This window comes from Halichoerus grypus, chromosome 10 (genome assembly GCF_964656455.1).
Source record: "Halichoerus grypus chromosome 10, mHalGry1.hap1.1, whole genome shotgun sequence".
In the NCBI taxonomy this organism is placed as follows: domain Eukaryota; kingdom Metazoa; phylum Chordata; class Mammalia; order Carnivora; family Phocidae; genus Halichoerus; species Halichoerus grypus.
The window spans coordinates 7,927,858-7,946,868 of NC_135721.1; the positions used below are offsets into that span (position 1 = coordinate 7,927,858).

General features: G+C 43.6%; 1 protein-coding gene and 1 long non-coding RNA gene across 2 annotated transcripts in view; one reads left to right on the top strand and one right to left on the bottom strand.

Moving 5' to 3' along the window:
* Window positions 1–162: 162 nt before the first annotated feature.
* PDIA6 (protein disulfide isomerase family A member 6) lies at window positions 163–18,939 on the bottom strand. Its single transcript, XM_036097572.2, has 13 exons — window positions 18,805–18,939; window positions 13,268–13,409; window positions 9,477–9,534; window positions 8,905–9,031; window positions 7,496–7,602; window positions 6,016–6,146; window positions 5,509–5,623; window positions 4,849–4,989; window positions 3,978–4,062; window positions 3,781–3,853; window positions 2,660–2,818; window positions 1,225–1,321; window positions 163–635 (listed from the first exon to the last, which is right to left on the bottom strand). The coding sequence occupies exons 1-13, from the start codon at window positions 18,821–18,823 to the stop codon at window positions 567–569; spliced, it is 1,323 nt and encodes a 440-aa protein (XP_035953465.1). The 5' UTR covers window positions 18,824–18,939; the 3' UTR covers window positions 163–566.
* LOC118539195 (uncharacterized) overlaps window positions 18,366–19,011 on the top strand; it is a 122,675-nt gene continuing 122,029 nt past the window's right edge. The window contains exon 1 of the long non-coding RNA XR_004919035.2: window positions 18,366–18,496. This is a non-coding gene — a long non-coding RNA (uncharacterized LOC118539195). The remainder of the gene's footprint in view (window positions 18,497–19,011) is intronic.

Below are 19,011 nucleotides of genomic sequence, written 5' to 3' on the forward strand. Positions count from 1 at the left end.
GCAGGACGCATGTGAAATCTGTGTTGTGGCAAGCCTCCCGATGGTGCCCTCTGGGTCACAGGTTTATAGGGAGGGAAGACATCAGGGTCATCCCTTCATTATATTAATTTACTGGCTAAACATCGGATTCTGATTTTATGATGTGGACACTAATTTCATACATTTACTGGCATTGTCCAAAATATTTTATTTTTTTAATGGAAAAAAGCCATTAATATTCGAATGAAAGAATCACATTAAAAAACTTAATATGTAAGAAACAGCCTCCAAGAACATTCAAGCAGCAGTCAGAGGGAGGGAAAAATACATCAACAGCCCATCAGTTTTCCTCAAAATATTACCTGATAGAATACAACCCAATTTCACTGGCTACAACAATTCATAGAATTTTTCATTGTTTTCTTGAGACGCAAAGTTCACTGTTGCAGTGTTTTCACATGACCAATCAAGTGCTACTTCTTGGTTAAAAAGGCCACTGGTAGACTCATCTGATTGTGAAAAATGTTCCTTCACTGCTGGGGAAATTTGCTCCCAAGAAAAGAAAACTGAAGTCTGTGCCAAGCCTCTCACAGCTCATCTCTTTCCAAATCATCCAGCTCCACATCACTGAGGTCAATGTCGTCTTCCACGGGAAGCTGGAAAACAAAGCCAACGTGAGGTCCCTCAGGGGCTGGGGGGAGGCAGGGTGAGGGGCTCGGAGCACACGGGCTCACCACGGAGCAGTCATTTCTAGAGATGCCCCAGATTACAGAGCTCGTTCCTCCCTAACCCACCTCCTGCTTTTAACACTGCCTATTATTTCATAGCTGGAAAAGCTGAGAACTTGGGTGAAGTATGAATTCAACAAATTACCACCCCTTTAACACCAACAGCCATTTAGCTTGTCCTTCTGAGGAAGAAGGGGCAGAAGTGTACTAGAATAAACGCTCATTTCAAAGCTATAATTTTGTGTTTCTCAGACACACAGTAAGTGAATTCCAGGTTAAATGTTCAGTTTCGGGGTGATAATCAGGAAAGAAACCTCATTACTGAAATTTATCTCGTCGTCTCTGTCAAGAATACCCAGGGCCCGTTTCTGACAGCATGCTAAGGCTTACGTCTGGTGGAAAGGACTGGGCTTACAAACAGCAAAGATGCCCAGGGACAGGGAGAGTAAGAAGAGGCTGGACAAGCACCCCAATGACAAGTCCCGCAGGCACACGGCCCCCCGCCCCGGGGACTCACCTCGCCATCCTTGCCGTCCCAAGGCTCTCGGGCGCTGATGGCAGGGAAGGCCCCACCTCCTACAGGTGCTGTAGAGCCCCGCCCGAACGAGAGCTCCCTGCGGCAGAAATGACCAAAGCAAGCACAGCCGGAGGAAGAAACAAAGTTTTAAAATGACGACTTGCCTACTAGGTTCCTGCAGAGGCATTTCTCACCTCTTGCTCCTGAACAGTATTATCTTTTCAAGTGAGGACAACAATGCAACCAGGCGTGGGATTACTCAGGTCTTGGCATCAGATAAAACCAGTTATCACCAATAATTAAGAAAAACTTATTTTGCTAAAATACAAATTAAGTACACAATAATTATCAAATTTGATGTAGAACACAGGTGCAACCCTGAGAGTTCCATGAACTATTTACCTCCTCTGTGCTAAACAAACAACAAACCAGAAAAGGAAAACTAGTTGAAAAGAAATGTGAATAAACTCAAAGCTGGGGTTAGAACCTGTCGTTTCCAGTGAGTGAGTCCAAAGGCGCAATCTTGTTACGTAATGATTACCCTCAGACATTTCCTATGATTTCTGACACTGGAATCAGCTGTTGGAAAAGGATGACCTACTTCTAAGTAGAGCTGACCCCGGAACACGGGCTGAACTGTACGAGTCCATTTACACAGATTTTTTTACACTACAGTAATGTAAATGTATTTTCTCTGATTTTCTTAATTACATTTTCTTTTTTGGGGCTTACTTCATTGTAGGAATACAGTATATGATACATAAAACCTACAAAATATGTGTTAATCAACTACCAAGAGCTTATTATCAGCTCTACAGTAGTGAAGAGAGACAAGGTCTGGGTCGAAGAGGTTCTCCTTTGTGAAAATCATAGTTATGAGGAAGAGGCATTAACCAAAACAGTGCAGCGTCAATGCCTTGCATTTGGCCGGAAGGTGATTAAGTCAATTTTAGGATGAGCTGAAGAGCAGGACAGACAGAGAGCTCCGCACATTGGGTTTAGGAACCCTTAGTGTTGTTTGCACGTCGCTGCAGTCACTTCAGAAGTATGCTCGTTTTCACATAACAACCTTCTAGAGCTAACGGCCAGAAATGGACGGGGTACTACATGAGGTCAGGGGCACCAAGCATGCTAGGGTGGGAATGGGTGAGAAAGGGCTCCTTCTAGCCCATGTGAGACTTCTATGAGAACCAGGAAGAGCTCAATGCCAATGGCACAAGATGGCAAGGTGGCCATCACTCTATAGAATCCTTCCACAGGAAAGAGAATATAGCTCTTACAGGAAGATATTTAGAACTCAAACATCTAATTCTCCAGAATGCCAAATGCAAAATAATTCCATCTACTGCCTGGTCTATGTAAACCTAGTTTTGAACCCACAGCACCACAGAACTAAGCCACAAAATAAAAACAACTCAAGAAAGCAAGAAATTACCTGAGAAACTCATTAATGCCTTGCTCGCTAAAAGAACCTTTTAGAAGAGCAAATTTCATCTTGCGTGCATTAATGGCTGCCATGGCAGGGTATCCAAACCCTCCAATCCCCAACGCGTTTTCAAGTTCCGACTGGGCTCCAGCCTCGGTCCACAGCCACCTAGAAAAACAGGCTGGTTTTTAGAGTAAAGATCCCTTTCAAATTAGTTGAAATCTAATTAGTAGGTATTAAAAGATTACACTCCAAATATTTTATGGAATGAAATGGATATAGAAATAAAAAGGAAGTTTACAAAAATAATGTATTCTGGATGTGCTCTTAACTACAGTTCCTCTTACATTCCCTAAACTGTGCCTCCAGAAGTACCCCGATCTACAAAATTTTCCTCCCAGCCCCTGAAGTATTGTCCACTAAACCTGGTAAATCTTCTGTCTTTATTACCTGAAATCCTACTAATATCATTTGGGGGATTACGCACGCTCCCTAGAAGCATCATAACTTCTTTGTAAAACTTACTGGTATGTCATTATTCGATACCTATAAACATGCTCAGCTGCATTTCCTTACTCAACTACTACAACAGTGAGGAATAACGGGTGCCAGAAGGCGCTGTTCTGTAGGCACACAACTCTGCGCTGAACTCAGCCAGGCGGCGCAGGGTCACCTGTCCTGAAAAGGGCAGGAGGGAGGCGGGACAGTAAGAGATACAGAAGAGGAGAAGCAAAAGGTTCAACAGGAGGCAGACATACTTTGTCTTAAAAATCTGCCTGTATCAGCCCTCACTTGGAAAAGGGTAAGAAAACACCCCTCTACTTCTCTTTCTTTGGCCTCCAAAGCTGTGCCAGAGTCCAGTGAGGCGACTCAGGTTTTGCTTGCTAGCTGGGACCCCAACCACCACTTAAAATGACTGCTATGAGAAAAATGTACTCCGTGGCACAGATGAGTGTCTTAGAAATAAGAGACCTGCACTCCTTTCCTTCTAGATGGTAATTATTCATCTCCTAAACTTAAAAAAATGCCAAAGAGAAACAGGGACACATCCTACAGAGAACACAGTGGGAAGCAGAAACTTGAGGAGCACGACGCTCTCCCAGCCAAGTCACACTGAGATCGTAACTTACCCCCACATTTTCTTTTTGTATTTGTCCGCCAACTTCAGAAGAACGTCTAAGTAAGAATTTCTGCCAGCAGCTCCTAATTTAAACAGAGTGTTTTCAAGGTAAAGATAAAGGCGTCCGCCACACTCCTCAGCGAGAAAAGACCCGCAGAGCAGGGAGAGCAGCGCGCGGAAGAGCAAGGGGGCCTCCGCTCGGCGTACCGGTATCCAGAATGTGGGGCAGCACGGCCACGACACAGAGCTGGTGCTCCTCACACGTCTTCTTGGCGATGTCCTCACTGATGATCTGCGGGCCCAGAAGACAACGGGTGGGCGGAAGGCCACGGACACAGAACCCAAAGGTCAGCTTGACAATCAACACTTGGCATCGTCACATTCACTCAAGAGCAGAGCAGACGGAGAGACTCCTCCGGAATACGACGGCCTTATACGCGATTCGGCACCAGTGACAGCTCTGCTCTGTGCGCGACTTCTGCGACTGGTCCCAAAGCCCTCCCCTGGGGGGCCAGCGAGGAACCGGCGCGCACAACACACACACACACACGCTCTCTCTCTGTCTCTCTCTCTCTCTCTGAAACCACAAAGGGTGTGGGTGCGGACTTGTTTAGCTAGACAGATATACACATATTATACATCTATGAGCGCTTGAGGCTCTCTGGGCCTCCGTTTCCTCATGTAAAATGGACATGAAAGCAGTATTTGCCTCTATGCATTCATGTCAGAACTGAGAGAAACAGATGTAAAAGCACCAGCACAATGCCTGTCACGTGCTTCTCCGCAAATAACAGCTATTACTTGGAGACCGAGGACAGCGTGACTGGATGCATTCTGTTTTTAAGCAGCCTGGTACACCTGTCCTCAGAGTGTAATTATTTTAGTACTAAAAGTTATGAAAAGCAGCAATTTATCAGACAGGTTTTCCCCACCTCAAAGTACAGTAACACTTTAAAGAGAGCGCCTTAAAAGGGAAAGAGCTCGTCTGAAAGGACAAAACGAGTGTCACCGCCGCGTTAGTGCCCCTGCCATCAGACTGGATAAGTGCTTCTTATCTCGAGCGATGGAAGCGGTTTACCTCCAGCAGCTCAGGAGGGGGGGCATTCTCAGAAAACAAATCCAGGGCCCGGGAGACGATGTCAGATCGTGTCCGCCCCCCATCATAATCCACAGGAGACTCTCCCTTCTGAAATATCTTGATTGTAGGAAATCCCCTAATCTATTAAAAAGAAAAGGCAAGACAAAATCAAATTAATATTTAATAAGAAATAAAATAACCTTTATGCGTTCTAAAACTACCTTATAGGTAACTTAACATAACAATATCCCCGGCCTGCATCAGTGATCAGGGATGAGACACAAAGGTCTGTTAATCGGGCGGTTTTAACAGTCTGCCTACCAGGCACAGCCAGGTCTTATTCAAATCTCGCATTTATACTTAATACAACATACCTGCTCTAGAACAAATGGACCAACTTCAAAAGCAATGAGTGACTTGTAAAAGCCTGGGCAAGCTGAGGATTCGCATTAAGCACACAGCAAAAATAGTGAGATATTGGATTAAAAAAAAGTCTTGGGTTGAAGACTTAATAGTTTTAACAATCAAGTAATTTAGTTTCATGACAAATGGCCAAACATCTCCCCTCCTACCACACAGGGAGGCTTAGAATACTGGATGAAGTAATAGTTGAAAATACGGTGTGTTTCTCAAAGAAACGAGCCCTACAGACACACTCACCTCGTACCGGCTGGCTAGAAGCTGGTTACCTGTGGCGTCCACGGCTGCGAGCTTCACTTTTCCCTTCGTTTGCTCTTTCACCTCTGTAGCTGCAGCAGCCCATTCTGGCTCGAGGCTATAGAAAAATATCTGCACTTTAAAAGTATATTTTAACTCTTGGCATAAATACTTAAGCTGATGTGTGTATTTCTGCCCAGTCCAGTGAGATCTGGACACACGTTTTGTGTGTGTGTTGGGGGGGTGCACAAGTGATGCCACCCTTCCATTTTCCCTTCCCGGGCCTTTGTGACTGCCCTCCCCAGATCGGGATGCTGGCTCCCTGCTCATCTCTGAAAACACGACAGAAGATACTCCTGGCTCTCATGCCAACGTGTAATAATCATGTAGAGTCCGGAGTTTTTCTGGAGATCTCAGTGATTACCTGGGTCTGGGGCAGCTTCTTCAAAACAAGCGAGGTGACTATACTGAAAGCACTGTGACTCGAAGAACATGGTAGAAAGCACTTACTTTTTGCAGTGTCCACACCAAGGAGCATAGAATTCAACCATCCAAACATCGTCACTGTCAAGGACATTCTTATCAAAGCTGTCATCCGTCAGCTCAATCACATCCTTCTTGCTTGAACTCTCACTCCTACCCTGTCACGGGTGACATTAAATATTAAACTACCCATGGCCAGAAAGCACACTATTCCTGTTCTAAATAGATTTAACAATCTCACCCACATCTTAACAAAGTTTGGAGCTTTTCTTTCAAGTAAAAACTATTTTACTCAGATTGGGGACATTCCTTAATAGTACTTTTGCATGTTAAGCAGTGTTTACTATCAATTACCATTCCCTACAGTATAGTATCATCTGCTATTTTGTTAAGAGAAACCCCACATGGCTCACAGAACCACCCAGTAACACTACTCTAATTCAGACTGGGCACAGCTGCTCATTCATCCCAGGATGTTAAACGTACCACACTTGCTACCTTTCCATAGATAAGATCCCTACCAGTCAAGAGAGCTAAATAGAACATTTAATCCTTTTTTTCAAAGAATTTTTTTTTTTTTAAGTTTTATTTATTTAAGTCCTCTCTATACCCAACACGGGGCTCAAACTCACAAGCCCGAGATCAAGAGTCGCACGCTCCTCCAACTGGGCCAGCCAGGTGCCCCCAGTGAATTTTCCTGAGTACCAAAGCTCAGAGGCAGTCAGTTCTGTTTACTGCTTTCTGGTGCCTGGGCCAAAAGCCATGGAGACAGGGGAGACAACTGTGCCCATTAAATGTCGGAGTTTGAAATAAAAGGCAAGAGCGTGGAATCTCTGGGTAAGTTCTCAGTCTGTGTAAGGAAGCTAGTTTTACTGGTCTCTTTAAGAGTCAAGGGCCATTTTATCTCTGTAAGAATTTAATGCCTCTTCACAAGAATGTAAGTACATCATGGTTAAACATCACATCTCATACATGAGCATCTAAAAATACCAATCCACGGAACAAGAACTTCTTTCTCTTCTTCCCTATTTATATAGACTTTTCCAGGATTTCAGGCTGATTGCCAGATATAGGCCAAGAGATCATTCAAATTTCATCCCTCTTTGCCCAAAGCCCGTCTGGTCTCTTTCTCTCTCCACTTTAGAACTACAAAGGCCAGAGGATCCCAGAGCCCGGCTCCCCTGGCCTGGAGCTCTTTCTCTGTTTACAGCTCAAACTCTTCCATTTTAGCACTGGGTCGAGGAAGCCCATTTGTGGCCTGGATCTGGGCCTACAGTTGTGCCAAGCTGCCCTGGGACTAGTGACTTCTGAGGAGGCCAAACGAACAGGATGGGTGGCTGACTCCCTCTGGCATCAGCTGATCTAACCTCGTATTATTTTTTTAACTGAAAATTCACTATCTACAATAGTAGTAATGACTTAAAAAACAAACTATCCTCTACAAGGAGTCCATATTCTGGCATCAGAATCATCACACACATTAAAAATGAACTTTATACAGCCTTACTTGCTTTCCAGAACTATATCCGCCACCCCTTCCCCCAAGGCGGTCCTTGACGAGCTGGCGCAGGGCACTGAGGGCAGCATCTACGATGGCTTCACCAGTTCTGCCACCTAGAGGAAGACAAAGGACAATCAGATGGACAGATGGCGGTGAGCTGTGTGCCTGAAGGACACTACCTAAATCTGTCAGCTTTATCGGATGTTTGAACACACCCAACAGTACACACGTGTATTTAACACAGGGCCAAGTTCTCCCTACAATGCATTTTGCATTAGACTTTTCACTGGGAAGACCAAATCCCCTTCTTGAGTTTTAGTTTATTAGCGTGAACAAGAATATCCTCCTGCTCACCTATTAATACCATCTACAAATGAGAGTAACTCACAAACGTTTACCGAACATGCAACATGTACACAGATAAATAAACTTATCTAGTTAAGAAAGCAGAGAACATTTCTAAATACAAATTACCAATTGGGAAAAATAGAAGAAACTATTTTTACGATAACGGAGAGAAAAAAAAATGTGGACAAAGTAGGATATGAAATGCCTGAAGCCAAGTAACTGGAAAGCAATCCAGGCCTCTTTTTTTCTACCTTGCTTACAACACAGTTATCTTGGGCTTTTTTAGGTTCTCTAGCTGAATTTAATCCTAATCTAAGAAGTAATAAACCCTGTAACTGAAACTCAATAATGACAACAGCCTTTGGAAATTTAACCAAAAACTATATACTCAAGAAAAAGTCAGGGGGCTATTAACTGACTCGGAAGTGTGCCATGAGGCTATAGGCCATGAGGCTATCTTCAGAGTTTAAAGGCAAAACTCTAATAAAATCTCTGGAAAAATTCGTATTTTTAAAAAAATAGTTTATCAAACTGCCAAGGAAGAGAGAAAAACATCTGAGAACCCTTTCAGACCTGATATTAGAAAGAAAATTCAGTACAGCAACACTCAGAATATGTTTGAATCGTGTCGTTCTGCGGCCTTGGCCGACACTTTCTAACACAGAAGGGCAAGCCCTGCACATAACACGGCCTTCTGTTCCTTCTCTAACTCTAGATGCCTTCATCCTCGGAACCAGCGCCCCTTCCTCCAATCTACCTGGAAATATACCAGATTAAGAAATGTACTAGCAAGAAAGAGGGTTTTCTCACTCTAGACCAAAAGTTGGCTAACTCTCTGTGAAGCGCCCAACAGCAATTATTTTCAGCTGGGCAGGCCTTCCTATCAGTTGCAGCTACTCGCTGCTGTTTTAGTGTAAGAGCCACTGCAGACAATATGTAAACAGGTGTGACTATGTTCCAAAAAACTCTATTTCCAAAAACAAACGGGCCCTTCCTCCTAATTTTTACCTACCTGCTCAAATTCAAATTCCAACCAGGGGAGTGGAGTAGTTAGGAGAAGTTCTTACCCTGATAATCTTCTGGTCTGTTTTTGTTGGAGCCAAAAATCTTAATGGTAGGAAATCCCTGAACGCCGTACTGACCGCCTAGAGACTGGTGTTTATCAGCGTCAACTGCACCAACTTTTACAACATCCTGTGAAAACATAAAAGTATCATCTATTTTTCTTTCAACTGGAGCAGATTCCACAAAAACCCACCACTTGATTCTTGTAGACTCAGGGACAAGATAATAAAGGGCAGGATTAGGTTGATAAACAGAATTAATGACGGCTCTAGCCTGGAAAATCATTCCTGCACGGAATGATGGGTGAACTGTGAGTCAGCCCTGGAGGGAACTCTGCAGCTCCCAGAATTACCATGACGGAGAGTAATTATGTCACTAATCCAGAAAACTGAGTTAACAATGAACAGACAACGTAAAAATTAAATGTGTATTATCCCTTTGCTCCCTACATGCTTCTGGCACCAGAACAAGGGTTCTGAGCTTAATATGCAAATTAACTTCCTATCCTACATTAAGCCCAGTTGCATACTTATTTATACATTCACAGGTGAGTGTGGGCATCTCGGAAACTTACTTTTAATGCCGTTGCTACCTTCTTCCATTCTGGTGTCAGCCTCTGGCAGTGGCCGCACCTTTCAGGAGATGAAAACACAAGGCAACAGTTAATGGCTTTGATCCCCAATTCAAAAATACTCCCCCAGGCGCCTGGGTGGCTCAGTCGGTTTAGTGTCTGCCTTCAGCTCAGTCATGACCTCAGGGTCTTGGGATCGAGTCCCGCTTCGGGCTCCCTGCTCAGGGGGAGTCTGCTCCTCTCTCCCCCTCTGCCTGCCGCTCCCCCTGCTTGTGCTTGCTCTGTCAAATAAATAAAATCTTTTAAAAAAAAAAAATTCCACCAACAGTCTACTGAGTGACTTGCACAGGGGTGGGTGCTTGCAGGGAGTACGTGTGCTAATGAAACCTGATCGGTGACAAGAAGGAACTTGCCATTTTAAGGGGCTTTACTATAATCCTTTTTCATATGCTAACTTAAAGTTTCCAAATTACTGTTTAATTAAATTATATTTAAAGAGTTTAAACTGTCATCTGTAACTCTATCCCTGGGTGGGAACTTTAGCATTTATTTGGTCAAGTGTACCTCAATGTGTGGTCTGAGTTCTATAAGGCTAGGCAAAATGCAGATTCTTGGGCCCCATGAACTCAGAACGCCTAGAGAAGGGGTTCAGGAACCCACATTTTAGTAAGATCAACTAGTGATCCTTAAGCCCATTAAGGTTTGATATTCCTTGATCTATCCAACCTCTTCGTGTTATAGATGAGGCCATCAGTATTAGAGCCTAAATCTCAATGCTCCTTGGCTCCCACAGCAGCATGTGGGGCTAAAAATGTACATGTAATCCCAAATTTGTAAGCCTAGCAAGCTGAAAAGTTCTCGATACCACAAGGTGGTGATAAAAGAGCAAGAGTGAGCAAGAGAGAGACAGAGACGAGAACACAAGGAAAAACAACTTTAATAATCTTTTAGGAAACAGTATTTGAAATAAATTATTGTGAAACGTAATATATACAGATGGGTGCTTTTAAAAAGTTATATATAGGGGCACCTGGGTGGCTCAGTTCGCTAGGCGTCTGCCTTCGGCTCAGGTCATGGTCCCAGGGTCCTGGGATCGAGCCCCACATCGGGCTCCCTGCTCTGAGGGAAGCTTCCTTCTCCCTCTCCCACTCCCCCTGTTTGTGTTCTCTCTCTGGTTGTCTGTCAAATAAATAAAATCCTTAAAAAAAAAAAAGTTATATATACACAAACCTGTTACGTTTATGCCATTTATCGAGGTTGCAGACGTTATACTGTTCATTTTCATGGTTGAATAACATCCATTGTATGAAGATACCATAACCAGTTTACCCATAGGTGATTAGTTGGTTTTTTTTGTTTTTTAAAAAAAAAACAAAGTAAAGTCTCCTAACTAGGCTTCTAAGGACCTAATGAGCAAATGCCATGTGCCAGGACCATGAGGGGCCCTTCATACAGGATTTCATTTCATCGGCACAACACTGAAGACAGGCCTTGTTATCTTCATCTTACAGATGAGGGGACAGAGGTGGAGAAGTTAAGAAACCTGTCCACTATCACACAGTCATCCGTGACAGAGCTGCTGGATAGGTCTGTGACTCCAGGTCCCACGTTTTTAATCACTACATATTATCACCTTCCACAGGGGCCTAAGCTTAATCCAATATTTTAAAAGTTAGGATCTTCTGAGAAATGTCCTGGAATGCTGCTTCTACATACTTCTATCTAGTATCTTTTGCTGTCCACGTGCTCCTACTTAGAAGTCCAGGAGTCAAAATTTTATAGGACTTTGTGCCTCTTTAATTTGGGTTTATACTATGAAAGGACTCAAATCAGAAATTGTCAGAGTGTATATTCCCTTCAATTTCGATATGAAGCATAGTAAAGACAGATCAAAATGCCACGTAAATCTAAATATAGCACACCTCTAACCCAAGGGTTCCTCACCTGCGGTCCACAGACCCCGAAGGTGTTGGTGGATAAAAATCCAGGGGCTCCAGGAACTTTTGATGGGGGGGGAGAGGAACACCTCTATTTTGCTAACTTGCAATGGAAATGAAGGCTTTCCTTCAATGATGAACATTCACAACACACCAACTGTCACAAAAAAAAACTCACAGCTACTCTTTGATCACTACCACAGCTCCTACACTTCTCTTCCAACCTCGTTTATGCTCATCACTACTTCACGATCGTGGCGTCTAGGTGTTAGGGCTGCTGCTAGATCTTGCTATTTACTGTCCCAGTGAACAAGTACTAGATAACCACATCAAAATTTATTTTAATATTTTGATAATGTTATTTCGATATTTTAGGTTTCCTCTGCAACCCTATATGCTTTATTTTACACACAGAGAAGGAAAATCTTTATTCTGGAAAGAATTCAAAGCCTTCACCAAGCTGCCAAGTCCAAACACAAGAAGAGGAGAAAAACACCTGCTCTAATGAGACCGCCTGTTCCCCAGAACATTACAAAGCAAAACTGCCGTGTAACAGTAACCGTTAACTACAGGGTCCAGATCTGGCCTTCTCAATGATGCTCTTTGGTTTCGTTTTGGAATGAGGTATATTCTCTTTATATCGTAGCTCCCCAAAACAATGTCAATTACCATAAATGATAAAAAAAAAAAATCTAACTTGTAAAAATTGCATACAAAGGCATTCAACAATAGAACAATTTGTATAATTACTATTTGTACATTTACTAATACGAATGAACTAACCCATATAGAATGCTCGCTTGGATTTAACAAAAAGAGAAGCTTTAAAAATAATAATAATAAAGGCACTCAGATGAATAGTATTCACAATGTGGCAACATACAAGTAGAGGGTTTTACCTTAATTTGCTACATTGAACATTAAGTGACATAGTCCATGAGGGCTGGTAATGAGTTTCCAAAACTCAGTTTCATGGTCTTGCAAAGGAAAAAATTAAAGCAATACAGGAAAACCTTTCATCAAGCATATCCTACAATGCACCCCCTCAGGTAAAAGAATCTGTAAGAATTTCATTTACTACACCTACGTGAGTGTAGGGGTTGCAGCTCACACCTAAAAGTACTTCCTGAGGTCATTTGCAGGACACAGCTGGCTGGGGCTCAGGTCTCCTCAGGGTACCCTCGGCCTGGCCTGCTAGATTACAGAAGTAACAGCCTTGTGCACATTTTGCAGTTTCCATTCATCTGTCTCTACACTTCTCTATTTGTTGGGTTTTTGTTTTGTGTTATATGCTTAACTACATCAACAATTAGTGCAATACTGTATTTTGACTCTAATTGTGCACCATTAATTTCAACGAAAATTGCATCTTTACCCCACAAGAGTTTTTGTTTTTTTGTTTTTTTCCAGCAATGCATGTAAGGCAAGAGAATTTTAAAATTAAACCAGTTTTTAATGACGTATTTCTGGAAGCAACTCTCTCCAAGACACAATGGAATCAATCACTAGTTCTTCCCTTTCCTGTGCCCAATATTCTTTCAGCATAAATCAGTTTCCCTTCCATCAAGCTCCTACTTACCTCATCATTGAGATATACCTTCTTAAAATTATAAGAAAGATTTTCTTTCTTCTTTTTTGCAGCAATCAGCTACTCCAACCATTCTTTTTCAGTGGACTCAATCTCCATGGCCTTTAACTCACACCACTTTGGGGAGTCTCTCACTTCCCTCTCTACTTCTTTTAAACAAGCAGTAAACTAGATAAACTAGATGACTAAATAAAATCATACTTTCATATAGTATTTTCCCTAATTTTATAAAGTACCATAAATAACCGACAACATGGCTTTATGCTTACCATGGAGCATAGAATTCTACAAGCCACAAGCTAGCACTTTGAATAACTTCTCGGTTGAAATTTGATGGAGTTAGTTCAATCACATCATCACTGGAGGAATAGAGACCATTCGCTGCCAGGAAGAAGGTGCAGCTCATCAGACCTGCAGTAATGACACAAAGCACAGCATGAGCGAAAGGGTTCATGCCCTGGCAGCAAACTGGGCACCGGGAGTCTTCTTCAATTGCCCAATGTTGTCCCGGGTCAGGACCCTTTGAATCCCCGGCCTCTTGCTGCTCTCGTAGGCCCTGGAATCTCACTCCCCCTGGTGCAGGGCACAGCAAGGACACAGAGGCCACACTCTCGCCTCTTGAGCTGCAACTGGGAAAAGATTTCTTGCTTCGTGCTTATGCATGAGCATCTTCATTCTTTACAGTCACCTTGTGAGGTAATACTACCATGGCCATTTTATGGGTGAGGACACTGAGAAGTTGGCAGACTACCCTGTGACCCTGGGCAATCTACACAGCATTTATTTCTTGTGTTATGCAGTTGCAATATTAGAACACTACCTTTATTACTTTCTTCTGAAGGAAAAAATCAGTTGTTTCCTCCACTAAACTGGGACTCTATCAAGGGCAATAATTGCTTTTATAAATACTTTCATTTCTGCTAACACTATTCATGGCAATCAGTAGGCACTTACAATGCTGTTGGATGAGCTTACAAAGAATTTTCATGTAAATATTATAAAGCGAGGATGGAGTCTTGTCGTATTATTTTCTTTTTTTTTAAGATTTTATTTATTTATTTGACAGAGAGAGACACAGCAAGAGAGGGAACACAAGCAGGGGGAGTGGGAGAGGGAGAAGCAGGCTTCCCACCGAGCAGGGAGCCCAATGAGGGGCTCGATCCCAGGACCCTGGGATCATGACCTGAGCCGAAGGCTGACACTTAATGACGAGCCACCCAGGCGCCCCTCTTGTCGTATTATTAATAGCACAGTTTAGCCACACTGTGGACCAAGTGCATTTTTCTTGGCTACTCTACGAACTGAAATGTAATTTTTAACAATTATATAGGAAAACAAGTTCTGAACTGATCTATGAATATTTTTGTTTTCTGAATTGGTAGTACTATCAAAATTCCACCTCCTCCTTTTAAATATATAATACAGGACTGCTTTGTTTTCCAGTTACATTGCATCTAATACCTCCAGAACAATACTTAATAATGGACTGTTCTTGACTTTAATATTTTCTCATTTGCTGGCTTTTGGGTTGCAACATAAACTTTATGGTATTAGAGAAATTCCTGTTACTTTCTTTTTAGCATCTATGAAGATGATCATATAATTTCTTTCATCTACTGATGTAACAAACTGTGAAACTGACCCGTCCTCTAAGGCGTGTGTGCATATGCCATCTTAGTTGTATTTTCATATGCCTTGTAGACAGAATTTGGAAGATTTCAAATGGAGCTTTTTGAATAACCCGTTGGTAAATTTCTTCTGGAAGGCATATACACCAATGTTAACTGTTCTGCTGCTAAATCTTCCACCTTCTACTTACATACCACTTTCAATTTTCAGATCACTCTCAAATACATTAGACCACTTGGTTTTTCACAGCATTATTAACTAGAGAGCAGGAATAATCCATCTTTTGTAAATAAGGAAACACAAGTACATCCAGTGACCCATCTGTGGTCTCTGACTTCTATTTCCAAGTTCTTCCCATTAAACCACTGTTGTCTTTTTAGTGCTCAGGATAAAATGGTTCAGTAGGTCATGGGCATGAATAAACAATGTAATTATATTGTTCAAGAATACTGCATCTGAAGGCTGCCTGGCTGGCTCAGTCAGCAGAGCAAAGCATGCAACTTTCAACCTCAGGGACATGAGTTCAAGCCCCACACTGGGCATGGAGACTACTTTAAAAAACAAAACAAAACAAAACACTGCATCTGAATTATAGATACGGCTAATATTGTAGGAACTTATGAAAATAAAACTGTGGACCTTACTAAGGGTGACATAAAAGGTTATCATGCAGGGGGTATGACCAGATTTGCTTTCTAGAGAGTTTTCTGGCTGCAATGTGGGAGAGCGGTGTCACCCAAACCCAGGGAAAGATGGAAAGGGCAACAGTAAGACACGCTACTGGGAGATCAAATAGGAGACTGAAAACTAACTGCTGTATTTAATGAGCGATCCCTGGGGCCCAGGACGGTTGTGGTGGAGTAGTGAAAATAAGCAGCAGCCAACCTGCAAAAGACTGGAGAGAGTAGGAGGGAACAAGTTGATGAAAACAACGGATAGCTCTTTAAAACAAGTCTTATTCTAAAGAGCACAAGAGGGCAAGCAAATGTGGGGTAGAAGGAAGGTTCCTTTTTAAAGATGAGAGTGATCTGAGCATGAGGGAAAAAATATGGGGAGCAGGAGAGGCTAAAGATAAAGTGGAGGAATAATGAAACAAAACGCCTGGAATTAGGAAGGGAGGGAACCAGAGTCAGTGATAGGGGTAGCCGGGGACAGGATGACCTCCTTTTCCACTCTGAGAGGTGAGAAAGGGTACATGTGGATGGAGATCAGGCCATCCAAAATGGGGCTCTCTCGATGACTGCTGCTGTCCAATATGGCAGCCTCTCGCCACATGCGGCTGCCCCACCATGCACTGATGGTATAAAAAGCGCACTAAGGTTCGAGGACTTGGTAGGGGTAAAAGTATCTTGTTAGTATTTCTGATATTGATTACATGCTACAATGATATTTTATATACACTGGGGAAATAGATATTAAAATTAATTTCACCTATTTTTTACCTTTTTAAATGAGGCTACTAGAATATTTAAAATTAGATATAAAGTTTGCATTCTTATCTCTACTGGATTGTGCTGCTCAATAATCTTTTTGTTGCTGCAGGGAAGGTTAAGTGGAGTTTGACATTTAATAAAGCAAGTAAATTAAGAATCCAAGAAGACAGAGTCCTAATTCGTAACACATTTAGAACTTAAGACTGGTCCTGGAAAATCCTCCATGGAGTTCTACTTTCTAAAGTTTATCATTTTTTATAAAATCAACATTAATTGATACTTGTTCAATACATTGAGCTCACATTTTCGAAAATGCAAAAGAAAACCCATCAACAGTTCCACTAGAATGGGCAATATTTTGGTGAATATTCTTACTGACATCTCTATGCAATTCAGAGGTCTAAAACTTTATTATTATATTTATATGCATGTGATCTTACTATACATTCCTTTCTGTAACCTTTTTTCACTCAGAATGAGTTACAGACATTTTCTATATAATTATGGATTCCTTATCACCCTCACCCCTATATAGCCATTCTTAATGGCTCTATCATGTTGCCAATCCACCCCTAACAGAATTTATTTCCAAGCTGTCACTATTAACAGACTAATGCTGAAAATTCTTATACTTTCCTTCCCCCTCAAATAAATATAAGTATTTCCTTAAGAGATGATCTTACAGGGAGGATGGGGGAATAGCTAACATTTTGATATATGTATCTGTCCAACTACTCTCCAGAAACTGACATGTTAACTATGAATAATGCTTAAATGACACTACATGCCAGGTACTGTCTCAACAACTAAGATATATTAACTCATTTTAAGAACCGTATGTGGTATGTATCATCATGCCCATTTTTAGACCAGGAAACAGAGCCAAAGAAAGGGTAACTTGCCTAAGGCCACATCATTATAAAGAGATAGAACATGGTTATGCAATCCAAATTTTTAACCAAAGGCCTGGAGACTGCATTAGTATAATCCCAAGGAGGGTCATTAGGTAGATTGTGGCAGAATTGGTTTTTTTCCCTTCTCCTGTCCCTGATTGACAGGAGGCTGTTACAAGCAGGCTGGAGTCACCCAAGGGATGGACCATGATTTTTACCTCAGGAATGTGCTTCCTTTCCATACAAAGATGGTCATGACATCAGTATAACATGGACTTGGGCTTTTTTCTTTTTTTTCTAGAATGTTGCTGGAGTTCTTATTTGTCTGTAAATTTTGCCTAATTCTCACAAGAGCCTCCCCTTTCTTATAAATGGCTCTCCAATGGAAATGTCTTGGTAATAAAGATTTGAGACCTAAATTCCTTAAAAGGCAGTATGACGTAGTAGGGCTAGAAAGAAACTGAATACTCAGAAAACAAAAATAAAAAATGTATAAACGAAAGGAGCCAGTAACTACCCCCTATGAAAACCCTCAAGAAAACAAACAAAAAACCCCGGGGCCACTTAAGATGATAAAGTAGGTCAATCTCCATTAATAATGTCCTGTTTCTGAAATTCACATCGCAGTTCCACTCACTGATAACGAGCACCAATGGGAAACTGGAACCTCCGAGTGTCCAGAATCCATGTGAGCAGACGGCTTTGCCATCTGTGGCTCCCCATTATTCCTCCAGAGTAGTTAAGGACGGTACAAATCCGCATCAGCAACATCTCTGTCCCACACCTGCTAGCAAGAGTACAGGATCCCAAAGCAGTCACCTAGAAACCAAGAGGGCTCCCAAAAATGGTTGACTACATGTATTCAAATAATGAGTTAACTGACAGAATCACAGACTTTCAGAGCCGAGTCTGAATTCACCCGAAGGAAACTACATAGACACTGCAATCTTTTCCCCTCCTCTGTTCTCTCTGCAGTCGTACAGCAAGTATTTGTATCTCGCTTACCCTCTTGAGACCTATGTGAACTCATTCATCCTGACAACAACCCAGCGTGGGAGTACCAGCCCAGAGTGGTTAAGTAACTGGCTCCCGGTCACACAGCTAGTAAACGCGGGGGCGGGCTGGGGCTCTGGTCTGGACCCAGGGCGTTCCGGTAACGTCGGTAAGAGCGCCTGGGCTGGGTGGGACCGAGGGGGGCCAGAAAAGAGACGGGATCCTCCTCAACCTCGCTCACTGTAGTTTCTAAAACCGACATTTACATAATTCATGGCAGTCTGCGTTCCATGTAGTTTCTGAAAGTTCAACCACATTTAAAGTGCTTTGGAAGGCACCGTTCCCTATCTCAGGCAGCACCTCAGTCTAATTCCAGGGCTGGGCTTTTGATATTTCAGTTCTTCTCATTAGTGGGAATTCCACAGAACAGGTGACGAGCCGTGGCTGTGCCGCACGCACGCCGGCGCGAGGACAGCGCGCCCAGAGCGAGGGAGCACTGACCGTGACCCTCTCGGCTCGCCCGCGGCCCCAACCTCCGCCCGGAATCAAGGTACTCCGCGCGGCTCCCACGCAGCTCCCGGCCTCGGCTCCCGCCCGGCCCGCGGCCGTCGCCCCTCCGCCCTGGGTTCGCGCCCAGCCTCGGGGCTCCCCGTCCCCGCCGCGCCACGCTCCCCCGGGTGGGCTGCGGGAGCCCCGCCGACGTGCCTCCCCTCCGCACGCGCCCCGAATCCGGCAGGGCCCCGCACCCCCGCGCCGGCCGGGCCCGCCATCCCCCACCCCAGCTCCGGCCAAGGCCGCACGCCCGCCCCGCCGGGAACTCCCGGACGGCCCCCCCGAGACGAGGAGGCCGGCGCCTACCCAGCACCAGGCGAGCCATGCCGAGCGCCCGCGCCACCGTGTAGTCCCGCCGTCGCCTGAGCTCCGCGCGCCGCGCCCCCGCCGCCCCACGTCCCGCCCTCGGCCGGTGAGGCAGGCGCCGGGCGGTGCGGCGGGGACGGGCCGGAAGGCGCTCGCTAAGCCGTGGCCGCGGCTCATTGGTCCTGGAGGGCTTCGCTCATTCGCATA

Coding starts and splice junctions, on each gene's coding strand:
- PDIA6 (XM_036097572.2), bottom strand. Junction 7,603..8,904: donor CAGACCAGAAGATTATCAGG/GTAAGAACTTCT, acceptor GTCTTCCTCTAG/GTGGCAGAACTGGTGAAGCC. Junction 4,063..4,848: donor CCCCTCCTGAGCTGCTGGAG/GTAAACCGCTTC, acceptor CTGGGCCCGCAG/ATCATCAGTGAGGACATCGC.